Here is an 18332-nt window from a genome sequence, read left to right on the forward strand (position 1 = left end):
ACCTCAACTGATCCGTCCACCTCAGCCTCCCAAAGTGCTGGGATTATAGGCATGAGCCACAGCACCTGGCCTATGTTTAGCTTTTTGAGGAACAAACTGTTTTCCATAGCAGCTGTACCATATTCCATTCCAACCAGCAGTATGTAAGGGTTCCCTTCTTCACTGCCAAAAAAAAAATTCTTCCACATCTTCACCAATTATTATTTTCCATTTTTTTTTTTTTTTTTTTTTTTGAGACGGAGTCTCGCTCTGTCGCCCAGGCTGGTGCAGTGGCCGGATCTCAGCTCACTGCAAGCTCCGCCTCCCGGGTTTACGCCATTCTCTCGCCTCAGCCTCCCGAGTAGCTGGGACTACAGGCGCCCGCCATCTCGCCCGGCTAATTTTTTGTATATTTTAGTAGAGACGGGGTTTCACCGTGTTAGCCAGGATGGTCTCGATCTCCTGACCTCGTGATCCGCCCGTCTCGGCCTCCCAAAGTGCTGGGATTACAGGCTTGAGCCACCGCGCCCGGCCTATTTTCCATATTTTTTATTATAGCCATCCTAGTAGGTGTGAAGTGGTATCGCATTTTGGTTTTGATTTGCATGTTCCTAGTGACTGATGTTGAGCATCTTTTCATATTGGCTGTTGGCAAATCTTTGGAGAAATGGTTTCAAGTTCTTTGCCCATTTTTTAATTGGGTTATTTGGGCATTTTTATTTGTATTTTGTTTTATTTATTTATTTTTTATTTTTTATATTTTTTGAGACAGAGTCTCACTCTGTCGCCCTGGCTGGAGTACAATGGAACACACGATCTCGGCTCGCTGCAACTTGTGCCTCCCAGATTCAAGCGATTCTCCTGCCTCAGCCTCCCGAGTAGCCAAGATTACAGGCGCTCACCACCATACCTGGCTAATTTTTTGTATTTTTAGTAGAGATGGAGTTTTACCATGTTGGCCTGAACTCCTAAACTCAGGTGATCTGCCCGCCTTGGCCTCCCACAGTGCCGGGATTACAGACGTGAGCCACCATGCCTAACCTTAGTTACTGTATTTAGGCTGTTGATCCATTTTAAAAATGACTTTTTGTGTACAGTGTGAGGTAAGGTTTCAGAGTCTTTCTTTTAAAAAAAGTGCTGGAATTACAGTGTGAGTCACTGTACCTAACCAGTATTAACATCTTAATAGTAAGTCTTTCCATCCATTAACACAAATGTTTTTGCATTTATTTAGGTCTTTAATAATTTTTGGTATGCAAATCTTCCACCATGGTTAAATTATTCTTGGTTTGTTTTCTTTTGTTTAGACGGAGTCTTGCTTTGTCACCAGGCTGGGGTGCAGTGGCGCAATCTCGGCTTACTGCAACCTCCGCCTCCCCGGTTCAAGCGATTCTCCTGCCTCAGCCTCCCAAGTAGCTGGGACTATAGACATGTGTCACCAAACCCAGCTAATTTTTGTATTTTTAGTAGAGACGAAGTTTCACCATGTTGGCCAGGACAGTCTCAGTCTCTTGACCTCGTGATCGCCTGCCTTGGCCTCCCAAAGTGCTGGGATTACAGGCATGAGCCACCACGCCCAGCCTATTCTTGGATATTTTTATTTTATTTTATTTTATTATATATATTTTTTGAGACGGAGTCTTGCTCTGTCGCCCGGGCTGGAGTGCAGTGGCCGGATCTCAGCTCACTGCAAGCTCCGCCTCCCGGGTTTACGCCATTCTCCTGCCTCAGCCTCCCGAGTAGCTGGGACTACAGGCGCCCGCCACCTTGCCCGGCTAGCTTTTTGTATTTTTCAGTAGAGACGGGGTTTCACCGTGTTAGCCAGGATGGTCTCAAACTCCTGACCTCGTGATCCGCCCGTCTCGGCCTCCCAAAGTGCTGGGATTACAGGCTTGAGCCACTGCGCCCGGCCTGATATTTTTATTTTAGATGCTATTGTAAATAGAATCACCTTTTTTTTTTTTTTTGAGACAGTCTCGCTCTGTTGCCCAGGCTGGAGTGCAGTGGCACAATTCTTGTGCCTCAGCCTCCTGAAGCTGGGACTACAGGTGCCTGCTACCACTTCCAGCTAACTTTTTTGTGTGTGTGTTTTAGTAGAATTGGGGTTTTACCATGTTGCTCAGGATGGTCTCGAACTCCTGAGCTCTGGCAATCTGCCCTCCTTGGCCTCCCAAAGTGCTAGGATTCAGGCATGAGCCACTGTACCCCGCCTGAAATTGCTTTCTTAATTATTTATTACCAATATATAAGACACAACTGATATCTATGTGTCGATCTTGTACCCTGCAACTTTGCTGAATTTGTATCTTTTCTTGTGGAATCTGTGAACTTTTTTATATATATAATCGTGTCTTGACTTCTTCCTTTTCAAAGCCCACATACTCTTGTACCACGGCATACTGGCCTGTGGTATCTTTAGCCCTGCCACCTACCCTTCCCAAATAAAATCTTTGTTAACCAGTAAACAGCTCTCTTGAATCAAGTTACTACTCTGAAGGATAGTGGTAATTTTAAGGAAGAGACCAAGTCTTCAGTATTAAAACCCTATTAGATAGCATTCAGTTGTGGGCTTGAGCACATAAGGTTACTTGACTGCTACCCAGGGCACACAGACGGGGAGCCTAGCCCTCTAAAGCCTCTATCTCTCCGGCTACTCTGATTCGGGTGCAGGTGCACAGAGAACATAGGGGCAGGCAGTGGACCTATGCAGCTCCGTGAGGGTCAGGGGTGTTTGTCTCCTTTGTGTCCCCTCTCGTATCTCTCCACAGCCTACACATAGATCTTCAATATTTGTTGAATGACTAGAGGAATAAAAGCCACAGAGAGCAGGATGATACCTGTCTGGTGATTATAGTACATGGGCTTTGTTTTGTTTTAGATATTTTGGGAGCTATAAGCGCCTTTTGAGAATCCAGTGAAAGTTGTGCAGTCTTCAGAAAAACAGCATACATTCATGCATTTGCATACAACTTGGCAGGATGTTCTTTGGTCACGGAGAACCATTCACGTCACCCAAGTTAGCATTTATGATTCCAGTGTCACCAGTGTACTCCTGATCTTACTTTTATGTAACCTGAAAGCATGAAATCTCAGAATATCAGTACAGGGAGTGGAGACTGATTATGGAACCAAAAAACTACTGTGACAACCAGTGCTTGGGCCCTCCAGTGCCTTGACTGCTCTTTGAATCAAGTGCTACATGCCAGTCAGTAGAGTCATTTTCTGGGCGACACTCTGGACAAGTAGGGCTGTAGGAAACTACTGCCAGCAGCAAGAGGTACCCTCTTGCCATTTAACTCTTGGTAGACATAGAAGGGCTGACTAGTGTCCCTGGCATATGTGTTTTAGAGTTATTGTGTCCACTCCACAGGTGCTAAGTGCGGCCAGCCCCAAAGATAGTATTTTGACAGTTCTAATGATGATTAAGATTGTCCTGTTCCATAGAGTGAAAATTAATAAAGATGATGCATTAGATATGTGCTTCCTCTTAATCTGTTGATAAGGTCAGCCACATCTTCCAGGTGTAGTTTGCCCCTTGAACCAAGTTGGTATCTACCTACATCAAGATTGATCTGCCCTCTGACTTTACTTTCAGGGATCATTTCTTTTTTTTTTTTTTTTTTTTTGAGGCGGAGTCTCGCTCTGTCGCCCGGACTGGAGTGCAGTGGCCAGATCTCAGCTCACTGCAAGCTCTGCCTCCCGGGTTTACGCCATTCTCCTGCCTCAGCCTCCCGAGTAGCTGGGACTACAGGCGCCCGCCACCTCGCCCGGCTAGTTTTTGTATTTTTAGTAGAGACGGGGTTTCACCGTGTTAGCCAGGATGGTCTCGATCTCCTGACCTCGTGATCCGCCCGTCTCGGCCTCCCAAAGTGCTGGGATTACAGGCTTGAGCCACCGCGCCCGGCCTCAGGGATCATTTCTATAGTTCATTACTAGAGAAGTTTCTCTGAAAGTGTAGAGCACCAAAAAACAAACAAACAAACAAACAAAACAAATTGATCTGCCCTCCACAGTGAGTGCTTCTTTGAACTGGATCCGTGTACCATGAACCCAGAGGAAGAATAGGGAGTGATGAAGGAAACAGCAAGGTGACTGCCAAGCTACCAACCATTTTAGGATCTCAGCACAAGCACTGTTCGGTAGAGCCATGGAAGAAGCTGGTCCATAACCAGGCCTGTAACTGGGCAGCAGGCTGCATAACAGCCAGGATGTCTTTTCTGTGTTGATAGAAAACAGCATGAGGAACGATGATGGTGTTTTAGCATGTGGAAACTCCTGCAAGGCCACAATGAGGCACTAATGGTCAAGGGGCCACCAGAAGTCTCAGCCATTCTCTTCCTAGGCTGCTCTTTGGCCTACTTCTGCTGGTCAAGGTTCCCTCTGTCTAAGCAGTAGCCCCTTGATCCTGTGCTCTGCAGCATTGGTTTAGTAGTGTTTTTCTGCCACTTGCTGCTTTTACGTGTCTTCTCTCTCTCTCTTTTTTCTTTTTTTCTTTTTTTTTTTGAGGCGGAGTCTCGCTCTGCAGCCCAGGCTGGAGTGCAGTGGCCAGATCTCAGCTCATTGCAAGCTCCGCCTCCCGGGTTCACGCCATTCTCCTGCCTCAGCCTCCCGAGTAGCTGGGACTACAGACGCCCACCATGTCGCCCGGCTAGTTTTTTGTATTTTCAGTAGAGACGGGGTTTCACCGTGTTAGCCAGGATGGTCTCGATCTCCTGACCTCATGATCCGCCCGTCTCGGCCTCCCAAAGTGCTGGGATTACAAGCTTGAGCCACCACACCCGGCTTTTTTTTTAATAAAAGCTAGGTCTCACTATGTCACCCAGGCTGGTCTTGAACATGTGGCCTCAAGTGATCTCCCACCTTGGCTTCCCAAAGTGCTGGGATTACAGGTGTGAGCCACTGTGCCTGGCTACACCAAATGCAGTGACATGATCTTGGTTCACTGCAACCTCCACCCCCCAGGTTCAAGTGATTCTCCTGCCTCAGCCTTCTGAGTAGTTGGGATTACAGACATCTACCACCAAGCCTGGCTGATTTGTATTTTTTAGTAGAGACGTGGTTTTGCCATGTTGGCCGTGCTGGTCTCGAACTTCTGACCTCAGGTGATCCACCTGCCTCGCCCTCCCAAAGTGTTGGGATTACAGATATGAGCCACTGTGCCCAGCCCTTTTCTTTTTCTTTTTCTTTTCTTGAGTCAAGGTCTCGCTCTGTCACCCAGGCTAGAGTGCAGTGGCATGATCACAGCTTACTGCAACCCTGCAACCTCTGCCTCCTGCGCTTAAGCGATCTTCCCATCTCATCCTCCCAAGTAGCTGGGACTGCAGGTGCATGCCGCCATGCCTGGCTCATTTTTGTATTTTAGAGACAGGGTTTCACTGTGTTGCCCAGGCTGGTCTTGAACTCCTGGGCTTAAGTGATCCACCCGCCTCAGCCTCCCAAAGTGCTGGGATTATAGGTGTAAGCCACTGCGCCCAGCCACTTCGTGTTTTTTACACTGTTATTATTTAACAAAGATTGATCGTGTATCCCACTCAAAAGACAAGTTTTTTGAGGATACAAATTGACCTGCCCACTTTCCATGGAATAGATGTTCAGTAAATTTTATTTAATTGTTTAGGTAGGATCATTTAGAAAGTATCCTGTTAAAGACCGCCAGACTCACAAGTTAATTGGAAGGTATGAGGTGTGAGTATTCTTGGTAGCTTTCAATCCCTAGCCTCATCTTCTCCATCTTCCCGTTGTCTTCCTTGGCTGTTTAGTATCCATCACAGTAATTTATTAGACCCCGTTGTCAGCCTGTTCCTCATTGGTTTTGAGAGGACCCTTATTGGTGACAAGGTTGGAAATCCTCTGATATATACAGTGCTGTGCTTCTCAGTGCTATTTCCAGCTCTTCCCTTCGTGCATCCAAAGGGTATGATCATTAGAGGGGGCGTGGGGCTGGGGGCTGGGTTCTACTCAGGAATCTTTACTTAAGTAACAATCATTTGATTAATGCAAGACCCTTTCAAAGTTGGAAGGAAACTGAGACTTGGAGAACTTAAGCAGTTTGCTACAGTCATGTAGTTTCTAAAAGTGGCAGAACCAGGATATTTGTTTGGTGTCCTGCATGCTCCAGAGTTCATGGCATGGACCACTGGACTGTGCCACCTTGTGCCTGTTTTTATTTTGAGATGTAGTCTTGCTGTGTTGCAAAGGCTAGTCTCAAACTCCTGGGCTCAAGCAATCCTCTCACCTCAGCCTGCCAAGTACTTGGAACTACAGGCACGCACCACTATGCCTGGTTCTGTATGTGTTTAAGCAGACAAAAGCTTATTTCTTATTGTCTTAGATCTTAAGTGGGTCTTATATTCAAGTAGTATTTTCACGGACCTGAGTACACAAAATAGAATCTTAGATTAGTGCTCTGCTGAACAGAGAGCACAATGTCTAAATGGCTACCACCTGAAGGTCTTTTTTTAAAATACACCTTTTTGTGTGATTTGACTTTAACCATTCTCAGAATCATGTGTTCATTTCTATCCTGTTGGGGTTAGTGGCCAAAATAGAGGATTGGTTTGGGGAGGAGCTGCTTTGTGCTCAAAAGCTGTTTGTGCGTGTGTGTGTTTTTGTTTTTGTATTTTTGAGACAGGGTCTCACTCAATTGCCCAGTCTGGAGTGCCATGGAACGATCACGGCTCACTGCAGCCTCAGCCTCATGGGCTCAAGCCATCCTCTCACTTCAGCCTCCTGAGTAGCTGGGACTAGAGTCGTGTACCACTACACCCGGCTAATTTTTCTATTTTTTAGAAGAGATGAGGTTTCACCGTGTTGCCCAGGCTGGTCTTGAACTCCTGACCTCAGGTAATCCCAGGAGTTCAAGGTACAATGAGCTGTGATCGTGCCACCGCATTCCAGCCTGGGTGACAGACCCTGTCTATAAAAAATAAAAAATTAATGTGCATGGTGGTGCACGCCTGTAGTCACAGCTATTCAAGAGGTGGAGTGGAAGGATCACTTGAGCCCAGGCGTTAGAGGTTACATTGAGCAGTGATCTCACCACTACACTCCAGCATGGCTAACAGAGTAAGACTCTATGTCTAAATATAATGTATGGGCCCTTTGGATAAGGTAGTGTTTGTGATTTAATGTAAACTGTCTTTTTCTTGTTGCAGAGAAATGCTAACTTTGTCTTCTTCATCTGTACAGGTTGGTGACATCGTGAAAGTCACAAGGATGAATATAAATGGCCAGTGGGAAGGCGAGGTGAATGGGCGCAAAGGGCTTTTTCCCTTTACGCATGTCAAAATCTTTGACCCTCAAAACCCAGATGAAAACGAGTGATTGCCATTGCCATGTTTCCTGCTGCTTTGTTGTTCTGCCTGTCCTAGTCTCCTTTGAAGTGGGAAAGCATTCTCTCTCATAGGCAAGTCACACTGCATTGCCGAAGTCCAGCTTTCTGCAGACTGGCAGTCGCACACACATTTGGAATGCACACAGCGACTGCCTCCTGACGTTTGTATCATAGTTGTATTGTCAAAGAGTAGTTGATTTTAGAGTTCTTTTGGATCATAAACTGGAAATACTGATGGAAGCACACAAGTGGAGAGAAGTTGACGAGGAAAGGGTCTTCCTTCTCATCGCTGCCTGTTTGTACATGGGACTGATTCTGTCGTGTTCACCAGAGAAAGCCTGAGGCCATGGCGAGATACTGCATGTTTGCTGTTCCACAAAGCAGTGGCTCAGCTGCCATCTTGCTTTTCTTTGGACAACAGGAACTGAACCTTAAGGAAGAGAGAATTCTGTCCTAAAACTCCAAAATCCGGCTTTTTTTTTTCTTTTGGTTTGGTTTGGTTTTGGAAAACTAATTAATTAGACTTGTGTGGGGTTTTTTTGTTTTGTTTTTTGTTTTTTTGAGACGGAGTCTCGCTCCATCACCCAGGCTGGGGTGCAGTGGCGCAATCTTGCCTCCCTGCAGTTTCCGCCTCCTGAGTTCAAGCGATTCTCCTGCCTCAGCCTCCGAGTAGCTGGGATTACAGGCGCGCACACCACGCCCAACTAATTTTTGTATTTTTAGTAGAGACGGAGTTTCATCGTGTTGGCCAGGCTGGTCTCGAACTCCTGACTTCAGGTGATCCACCCACCTCAGCCCCCTAACGTGCTGATATTACAGCCATGAGCCGCTGTGCCTGGCCTAGACTTGTGTGTTCTAAACAGGTTAAGTAGCAGGTTGGGTTTTTATGATAGTGCAAGGAATGACACATGCCTCTGAGCTTCTAAACTGAAGCTGCTGTAACTAAAGGAATCTGAAAAGAACAACCCTGAAGCAGAGGCCTTTATTGTCTTGGTTGCCAGTAATAGTTTGTTTTGCCATGTAGCAGAAAACACACAAAATAATGCAGCTGTGGTGTGCCATGCTATGTGCACAGCCCCTTGGATTACTTTGTTTTAAAAAGCATCAGAGTTGGGGGGTACTTTAGGGAAACCTTTGCTTACCTTGTTTGCCAGTGATAAGAGCAGTGGGTTGGAGGGCAGTTGGCCAGTTTTCTGTTCAGCTTTTCAGTGAATGTACCCCTTTTAGGTTAAGACTTAAATTCCCCTAAAAAGTGGGGTTGTTCATAGAATCATTGGACTCATTAATGAATCATTAAATTCCACTCACTGAAGCCCAGACCTCCGTACCCAGGCCCAGTCTCACCAGGTTGCCAGAGAAAGTTGGTGCTGCTGATACTGGTCTCACAGTCTAAGTAAGTGTCTGATGCTCCCAAGCAATGGAAATGCAGGCTCTGGAAATTGGTTAATGTATTTGATGTCTTAGTGTTTTAGTGACTAGGGAGACCATTAACTAGTTTATCATTAACCACTTACCAGTGTATTGATGTTAAAGCATTTCCCTGTTAGCTGAAAGAGGCCTATTCATACAAGCCAGCTGGTATATACGTGTGGTTCATCCGTCATCTGCTGCTCATGTCAGACTAGAATTCTGGGAACCCTGTGCAATTCAGTCAGCTCTCCCTTCTGGGCCCTGGTAAAGACAAGCCTCAGCTCATAGTGAACACAGCAGACCTAGAAATGTAGCAACCGCCTAATGAGTAATTGTCATTTACTGAGTATCTGCTGTGACTGTGGCCCTGTCTGAAGGTTCCTAGGTTTTGAGATTTAGAACAATGCCTTCTGGAGACAGAACCGGCAAAACAACCATTTTTCAATTTTTCTTTAAATCAGTATTCTATTAGGCAGATAACTGCCATATTCATGAATCTTGAGAGTGTTCCCTGTGATAGGATTAAATGGTCAGTTGGGAAAACTCACCATGGCTTCCCATCTGTGGTTCTCCTCTAAAATTCTTGGAGATTAGCCCTTCCTTGCCAGTGAGAACGGTGGCCACCTCCTGCTCTGCATGGTCTGCGGCAGTTGCTGCTTCTGGTTAGGTGTGTCAAGTTTGTTTATTTTGGGTTCAGGCCTAGCGTAGCACCCACAAGTGGCAGACATATCACAGAGTCCCCAAACTCTGCCTAGAAACAGTGTTTGCCCTTTAGCCAGTGACCTGGTTCATCCCTGCCCAAGTTGAGCCCTGACTGGAGTTTCCAGCAGAAGGAGGAATGTGCCTTGTTCAAGGAGGGCACAGACCCTTAAGCCTTTTCCAACCAGATTTAGCTGAAGGGCTTGACACCTTTGAATTACAGCAGTTGACTTAGAGCGCAAGAAGTCTGTGGCCATTTTGGAAAGCAAGCTTTCCTTTCAGCCCTGTCTACTGACCAATACCCCGACTCACCTTGTGTGGCGCACTTCAGAATCAGATATACCTAGAGTATACCTGTGGTTTGGTTTTATAATTAATCAGCTCATTACTTCATCCCATGAAAATGGCATACAGGGCTGTCAGGAGATTCAGAGCTCAAAACAAGGCGAGCTTGAGTTCTGCGCTCCTGATATGTGCCAAAAGTAAAACTTTTTGACTTACAACCTTGTCAGTTTTTTTAATCAGGCAGGGATATTCTCTTTTTCACACTAAACATATGAAAGCAGCACCCCTGCCTCAGCTCAGCCTCGTGCCTGGGTTCCCCACTGGTCTGGAAAGCCTGTTGTGCTCCATAGAGCAGTGCAAATCTGACCCAGAGGGTGGGTGTTCATAACTGCTACTTGCTCTGCTCTACCATGTTTAAAGAAATATTTGGATGTTAAATTAACTCACTATGGTTTTTCACCTGGGAAGGAAACAAATTACATACTAGAGGGCATTGACTGTTTGGTTATAAACTTGTGTATCCTGGGAAGGACCTGCGGTACAGGAGTCAGCCATGTCTGTGCTGTGTGGAACCACCTGACGACATGGTTAATGAGGAAGATGATACGTTGACCGGCTGCCGTTTGAGGACTTTGGTCACCCAGACTAGACACCTTCTGTGCTCATGTTTGGAAAGCTGAAAGGGAAGGACAGCTGTGCCCTCCTGGGAGCTCATGTGTCCCTAGCACTGTGCTAGCTTTCCTTTACAGCTGTTTACAGACAAGGCAGGCCTGAGGAGGATGGCCACTGCTCTTGTGATGTTTGCTCAGAGGAATATGAACATTTTATTTTTGAAAAGGGATGATGTGGTTTTGTGCCAGGTGTTTATAATTTAATCCTTTAATATTACGGTTATTAACCTCTTAAACGTGAACGAATTCTTGATTGTTTTAACACAGTACCTAAGACTAATGCTTTCTGTGGACACCACTGAGCTCTGCCTCAACTCCACCCTCTGGGACCGGAGAACTATGCCCCTGGAAACTGCTGTCGGTGTGGACACTGTGCTGGTTCTATTTTCTAAAGGAGTAGAAAGACAGGTCTCTGAGACAGGATCGTTGTCCCTACAGGAGGAACAGTGGCCTTGCTTCTTAGACGGTCTTCACTGTGTGTTTTAAAACAAAAACAAAAACAACAACACCGTAAAACTCTTTTGACCTGTAATTTAAAGATCATAAACTTCAGGCAATAATATTTTCTGTGTAAGCTTTTAAAATTATTTTTGGGGATCATAGCTTGTTTTATTTTGTGCTATAAAATTAACAGTATTAAATGACTTATATTCTTAGAACACATCGAGTGTCTTTTCTTAACAGATTAGTGCCTTTTTATTTTTGTATTCCGTTTTACGTTAGTGGTCCCAGCATCAAAACCCTTGTTTCCGTGGCCTGTTTGTATATTGTCTCAATAAAACTTGCATCAGCCGGTCGTGGCGGCAGCTTTGGTGTTTCAGTGTCTCCTCAGTCAGCCCCCACTAGCCTCCTGGCAGTTGAGCAGTGGTGAAATCTCTGATGCTCCTCAGAGACCCCTTAGTGCTGCTGCTGACCAAGAGCTAGAATGAAGTCTTGGCATCTGCCCATTCCAACACTCAGGCACCCAGAGGAGAGCACCTGGGGTCTCCCTCCAAAAGAGAAAAAATCTGGCTCCCAGAGTGTCTGCCTTGTAGGTACTGTAGGGGAGCCTAGTGTTTGGCCTTTTTGAGCATGGGGCAATAGTTCCCACAGGTTGCACCACCACAGAGAATTTGGATCTTTTTCCTTCTAGGCACCCATATCTGAGGCTTCTAGTAAATATTTCTTCAGCATGAGCTAACCAGGGTTGAATGGTTTCAAGCAGAAGTCATGGGAAGTGAGCAGCCTCATCGCAGGTCAGGGCATGATACCTATGCAGCTTTCTTGAATCCTTTTCTGTTTTCGGCTGTATGTGGTTCTCCTGATGAACTTTGGGAGACCTCCAAGTGGATTGACTTGAGGTGTTGGGAGGCCCACTGACACCCCCTCAGCCAGGGCCTTGTCTCTCCTACTCCCAGCTCTCAGTACATTTTATCTTTGACTTCACTTGTACTCTTCCCATAACTGTTTGTGTATTGAGAGGTGCATATTTTCTTGTAAAACCTCAGGAAGCCATTTTTAAAAATTATGGCTGGGTGTGGTGGCTCATGCCTGTAATCCCAGCACTTTGGGAGGCCAAGGTGGGCAGATCTGGAGTTCAGGACCAGCCTGGCCAACACGGTGAAATCTCATCTCAGCAAAAAATATAAAAATTAGCCAGGCATGGTGATGCACGCCTGTAGTACCAACTACTGTGCAGGGAGGACCAAGGTGGGAAGATCTTTTGAGCTTGGGAGGCAGAGGTTGCAGTGAGCAGACATCATACCACTGCACTCCAGCCTGGGTGACAGAGGGAGATCCTTTCCCCACCGCCCCCTGAGACAGTTTTGCTCTGTCGCCCAGAGCTGGAATGCAATGGTGTGACCTCAGCTCACTGCAACCTCTGCCTCCCAGGTTCAAGCAGTTCTGCCTCAGCCTCCCCTGAGTAGCTGGGATTATGGGCGTGTGCCATCACGCCCAGCTACTTTTTGTATTTTTAATAGAGACAGGGTTTCACCATGTTGGCCAGGCTGGTCTCGAACTCCTGACCTCAGGTGATCCACCCGCCTCAGCCTTCCAAAGTGCTGAAATTACAGGCATGAGCCACCGCGCCCAGCCAAGACTCTGTCTTAAGAATAAATTTACCAGCACTTTGGGAGGCTGAGGCAGGTGGATGTCGAGGTCAGGAGTTCAAGACCATCCCGGCCAAGATGGTGAAACCCCGTCTCTACTAAAAGTACAAAAATTAGCTGGGCATGGTGGTGGGTGCCTGTAATTCCAGCTACTTGGGAGGCTGAGGCAGGAGAATTGCTTGAACCCAGGAGGCGGAGGTTGCAGTGAGCCAAGATCGCACCACTGCACTCCAGCCCCATGGGTGACAGAGTAAGAATCCATCTAAAAAAAAAATAAGTTAAAAATTTATTTGAGACAGTGTCTTGCTCAGGCTGGAGTACAGTGGTAAGATGATAGCTCACCTCCAACTCCTGGGCCCAGGCAATCGTCCCACCTTGGCCTCCTCAGTAGCTGGGATTACAGGCATAAGCCTCTGTGCCTGGCCCGGTATATATATTTATATAGAACTATGATGCTAAAATGTCCCTGATTCCTACTTTCAGGTTTCTGCTGAATTTGAGAGAAATCTGTCATGAAATATCAAAACTGTTACATCATTCTGAAAGAAACAATACTTTCCAGATACATCTTTGAAAACTACCTTTCAAGCCTGTAATCCCAGCACTTTGGGAGGCCGAGATGGGCGGATCACGAGGTCAGGAGATCGAGACCATCCTGGCTAACACAGTGAAACCCCGTCTCTACTAAAAATACAAAAAACTAGCCGGGCGAGGTGGCGGGCGCCTGTAGTCCCAGCTACTCCGGAGGCTGAGGCAGGAGAATGGCATAAAACCCGGGAGGCGGAGCTTGCAGTGAGCTGAGATCCGGCCACTGCACTCCAGCCCGGGTGAAAGAGCAAGACTCCATCTCAAAAAAAAAAAAAAAAAGAAAACTACCTTTAGAGCCTGGTGTGGTCGTGGGTTCCTGTAGTCCCAGCTACTCTGGAGGCTGAGGCTGGAGGATTGCTTGAGCCTAGGAGTTCCAGACTGCAGTGAGTTATGACTGTGCCTGTGAATAGCCACTGCATTCCAGCCTGGTTGACATAGTGACCCCTATTGAGACATAGTAGCATCTCAATTTTTTTTTTTTTTCTTGAAACAGTCTCCTCTGCAGTGGCATATTCTCGGCTCACTGCAACCTCCACCTCCCAGGTGGGAGTAGCTGGGACTACAGGCGTGCACCACCATGCCTAGCTACTTTTGTATTTTTAGTAGAGACTGGGTTTCACCATGTTGACCAGGCTGCTCTTGAACTCCTGACCTCAGGGGATCTGCCCACCTCGGCCTCCCAAAGTGCTGGGCGTGAGCCACTGCGCACAGCCAGCATCTCAATTTTTAATAAATAACTAAAAAATAACAAGTTTGAAAAAGTGTATCTTGGCCAGGAATGCTGACCTGAGTTCCTTCGAGGCGAGGGAAACTCTTGGACATGGGACCTAGTTGGAACTACCCCTCTGCTTGCCTCCCTGCTGGGTTAACAGTACAGCTGGCCCAGTCAGTCTTGAAACCTTACCCTGCAACAAAAACTTGACACCTCCAGGCTAGTCATTCTGGAGGTGTCTTCTCTGGCCAAGTCGGTGATTCCCCAGCCCACTATTGTGACTGGACTCTGCTCTTGCAGTCTTAGTGTACACCCTGGTTCTTCAAGGGCAGCAAGCAGGACTATTCCGGTAGCAACCAGAGCTGGAGCTCAGGGGTTCCCTGTCCTGCTCTGGAAAGCTGGGGCAGCATATGTGGTGACCAGTGCGCTGAGGATGAGGGGCGCTGTGGAGCCCAGGCGGGTTTAGGAACCTTCCTGGAGGAGGGGAAATACTGGTAATCCAGGCTGAAGGAGCTGGATGGGGCCAGGGGCAGTGGCTCACGCCTGTAATCCCTGCACTTTGGAAGGCCTGAGACGGGAGGGTCGCTTGAGCCCAGAAGTTTGAAACCAGTCTGGGAAACATGGCAAGACCTCGTCTCAAGCCACACATGGTGGCATGCGCCTGTGCTTCCAGCTGCTTGGGAGGCTGAGGCTGGAGGGTCGCTTGAGCCCTGGAGGTCGAGACTCCTGTGAGCCGTGATCGCACCACTGGACTCCACCCTGGGTGGCAGTGAGACCCTGTCCCTAAAGAACCGGGTGACAGGCCGGGCGCGGTGGCTCAAGCCTGTAATCCCAGCACTTTGGGAGGCCGAGACGGGCGGATCACGAGGTCAGGAGATCGAGACCATCCTGGCTAACACGGTGAAACCCCGTCTCTACTAAAAATACAAAAACTAGCCGGGCGAGGTGGCGGGCGCCTGTAGTCCCAGCTACTCGGGAGGCTGAGGCAGGAGAATGGCGGAAACCCGGGAGGCGGAGCTTGCAGTGAGCTGAGATCTGGCCACTGCACTCCAGTCTGGGCGACAGAGCAAGACTCCGCCTCAAAAAAAAAAAAAAAAGAACCGGGTGACCTCGACCCTCCACATCGCTGGCTCTCCACGGGCGCTGCACAGTGGAGACCCGGGATCTGATTGCATAGGACTGGGCACTGGAGTTTAAGTTATCCAGGGGGGTTTAATATGCAACGAAGTCTGGGAACCACTACCAGTGAACCCCTTCATTTTGTGTGGCTCCTGCTCCTGGAAGCCCTCGGACAAGGAACTGTAGCCCATCTACCGCGTGGTGTTGGTGTGAGAGTGGATCCCGGGTCTGTCCCGGCGCGGGCCCGCGGCCACCGCGTTTGGCTTCCAGATCCCAGCCCCCGCGCTCAGTCCGGGCTTCCTGTCTGGTGCTCTCCCAGTCCCTTCCCGCGCGCTCTTTCCTGGGGTGTGGTGGGGGCGGGGGACAGAGACGGTTGCAGTCGGGAGCACAGCCCTCAGGCGGGGCTGTGGGCCCCTGTGCTGAGGGCCAGGCCGCCACACCCCTGGACCCTGAAAGCGGGCTCCGACCCCCGCTGCAGCGCGGACTCCGGCGTGGCCTGCAACCCGGACCCTGGCCAGCTCCGCATCCTCCAGATCTTTACTCATGGCCCCGCATCGCCGGGCCCAGCTGCACCTTCGGTCCCCGCCCGCGGCAGCCGACGTGGGGCATCTCCAGCGCCGAGTCTGGGGAAGGTGGACATCGCACGGAAGCGGGTTAAGCTCAGAGAGAATCCCAGCTTGGGATGGGGGTAGAAGGTGGTGGACCCTGCGCGGGGTGGGTGTGGAGGGTGGCCGAACTCTTGGGGTCCCTGGTGCTTCCGGGAGCTCCGTCCTAGCCCTCGGATCCCAAGGAAGAACTTGATATTTCCCTGACATTCTCCAGTGCCCATGGCTTCTGGCGTCCACAGATGGTGGGGGCGCATTCAGCAGCTGCAGAGATTGGGGAGGCAGGGCGTGGGGCCCAACCGTCGGCTGCGCCGCCTTTCTTCGTATGGCTCTTCAGAGCCGTCGCATTTGCCCTCTCAAGGCTTCCTGGGCTCTCGGCCCTAAGTAACCTGTGTCCCTGAGTCCCTGAGGGAGGCGCAGGATCTTAGCTCTGCCCTTGCTAAGATGAAAGCAGGACCGTATGGAGGAGGGACGGTTGCATGGGATGGCCAGGGTGGGGGCCCCAAGAGGACAGCTTCTGCCCGCCCTCCGGCCAAGGAAAGCCCTGGGGAACCCACTTTCAGGCTAAAGGGTCTGAGGAAGAGAAGACTAGCAAGGCGGAAGCCCTGGAGATGCCCAACAGTCAAGTTCGGGAAGGACGGGGTAGGTAACCAGTAACTGCCTAGAGAGTGGGAGCCAAGAAGAGGGACCTGGACAGGGCTGCAAGGGGGAAGACACAGGCCCCCATGCCAGCCCTCTGGAAATAGCGCTTTGCAGACCACCTGAGCTCACCAAGACAGCTCTGAAGAATTTAGTGAATTATGCTTTGGCTTCTGGATTGAAGGAAAAAAGTATCTATAGGATGCAGCATTCAAAAGACCTGTAGGCAGGGCACGGTGGCTCACACCTGTAACCCCAGCAGTTTGAGAGGCTGAGGCGGAGAGGATCACGTGAGCCCGAGGATTCAAGATCAGCCTGGGCAATATAGTGAGTCTCTACAAAAAAATAAAAATAAACAAATTAGCTGGACCTGTAGTCCCAGCTACTCCACAGGCTGAGATGGGAGGATGGCTTGAACCTGGGAGTTGGCCCGGGCGCAGTGGCTCATGCCTGTAACCCCAGCACTTTGGGAGGCCGAGGCAGGCGAATTACTTGAGGTTAGGAGTTCGAGACCAGCCTGGCTAATCATGGTGAAACCCCATCTCTACTAAAAACACAAAAATTAGCCAGGCCTGGTGGCCCATGCCTGTAATCCCAGCTACTCAGGAGGCTGAGGCAGGAGAATCGCTTGAACCTGGGAGGCAGAGGTTGCAGTGAGTCGAGATCACACCATTGCACTCCAGCCTGGGCAACAAAGCAAGACTTAGTCTCAAAAGAAAAAAAGGAAGGCCAGGTGCGATGGCTCATGCCTGTAATCCCAGCACTTTGGGAGGCTGAGGCAAGTGGATTGCTTGAATCCAGGAGTTCAAGACCAGCCTGGGCAATATGGCGAAACCCCGCCTCTACGAAAACATTTTAAAAATTAGCCAGCCGTGGTGGCATACTCCTGTAGTCCCAGCTACTCAGGAGAATGAGGTGGGAGGATCACCTGAGCCAGGGAGGTGAAGGTTGCAGTGAGCCGTAATCGCACCACTGCACTCCAGCCTGGGTAACAGAGTGAGACCCTGTCTCAAAAGAAAAAAAAAAGAAAATATTTAAAATATTTAGGCCCAGCACAGTGGCTCATGCTGGTAACCCCAGCACTTTGGGAGGCCGAGGCAGGTGGATTGCTTGAGCTCAGGAGTTCGAGACCAGCCTGGGCAACATGGAGAAACCCTGTCTCTACCAAGAAAATACAAAAATTATGTAGGCATGGTGGCAAATGCCTGTAGTCTCAGCTACTTGGGAGGCCGAGCTGGGAGGATCACCTGAGCCCAGGAGGTGGAGGCTGCAGTGAGCTGTCATCACACCACTGCACTCCAGTCTGGGCCACAAAGCAGGACCCTGTATCAAAAAAAAATATATATATATATATATATATGTATGTATGTATTTTTAACACAATTACAAAACACTGTTTATAATTAAAAATAATAAAATGTTTGTAATAAAAAACCTTTTCTTTTTTTTTTTTTTTTTTTTTTGGAGGCGGAGTCTCGCTCTGTCGCCCGGACTGGAGTGCAGTGGCCGGATCTCAGCTCACTGCAAGCTCCGCCTCCCGGGTTCACACCATTCTCCTGCCTCAGCCTCCCGAGCAGCTGGGACTACAGGCGCCTGCCACCTCGCCCGGCTAGTTTTTGTATTTTTAGTAGAGACGGGGTTTCACCGTGTTAGCCAGGATGGTCTCAATCTCCTGACCTCGTGATCCGCCCGTCTCGGCCTCCCAAAGTGCTGGGATTACAGGCTTGAGCCACCGCGCCTGGCCAATAAAAAACCTTTTCATGGCAGAACAGTATTCCACTGTGTGGACTGAGACAGCTGGATTTTTGTTTTTTTGTTGTTGTTTTGTTTTGTTTTTTTAGACAGAGTCCCACTCCAATGTGCAGGCTGGAGTGCAGTGACGTGATATCGGCTCACTGCAACCTCCACCTCCTCGGTTCAAGCAATTCTCCTGCCTCAGTCTCCCAAGTAGCTGGGATTACAGGTGCCCACCACCATGCCCAGCTAATTTTTTTTGTGTGTGTGTGTGTATTTTTAGTAGAGACAGGGTTTCGCCATGTTGGCCAGCCTGGTCTCGAACTCCTGACCTCAGGTGCCACCTGCCTCGGCCTCCCAAAGTGGTAGGATTACAGGCGTGAGCCGTCGCGCCTGGCCGGAGACAGCTTATACTAGCCCATCAGTCACTGGGAGTGTGGAGATTGTTGCCAATCGTGTGTGTGTGTG

The 18332-nt window shown here is 48.8% G+C and overlaps 1 protein-coding gene across 1 annotated transcript in view; it reads left to right on the top strand.

Annotated features, from left to right (window-relative positions):
* The window catches only part of CRKL (CRK like proto-oncogene, adaptor protein), a 42357-nt gene extending 31173 nt beyond the window's left edge, over positions 1-11184 (top strand). Inside the window, exon 3 of the mRNA XM_033234092.1 lies at positions 7168-11184. Coding sequence (XP_033089983.1) covers positions 7168-7302 — 135 coding nt within the window. The 3' untranslated portion in view covers positions 7303-11184. The remainder of the gene's footprint in view (positions 1-7167) is intronic.
* Positions 11185-18332: the final 7148 nt, after the last annotated feature.

The sequence above is a fragment of the Trachypithecus francoisi genome, unplaced genomic scaffold (assembly GCF_009764315.1).
Source record: "Trachypithecus francoisi isolate TF-2019V2 unplaced genomic scaffold, Tfra_2.0 Lachesis_group14, whole genome shotgun sequence".
NCBI lineage: Eukaryota > Metazoa > Chordata > Mammalia > Primates > Cercopithecidae > Trachypithecus > Trachypithecus francoisi.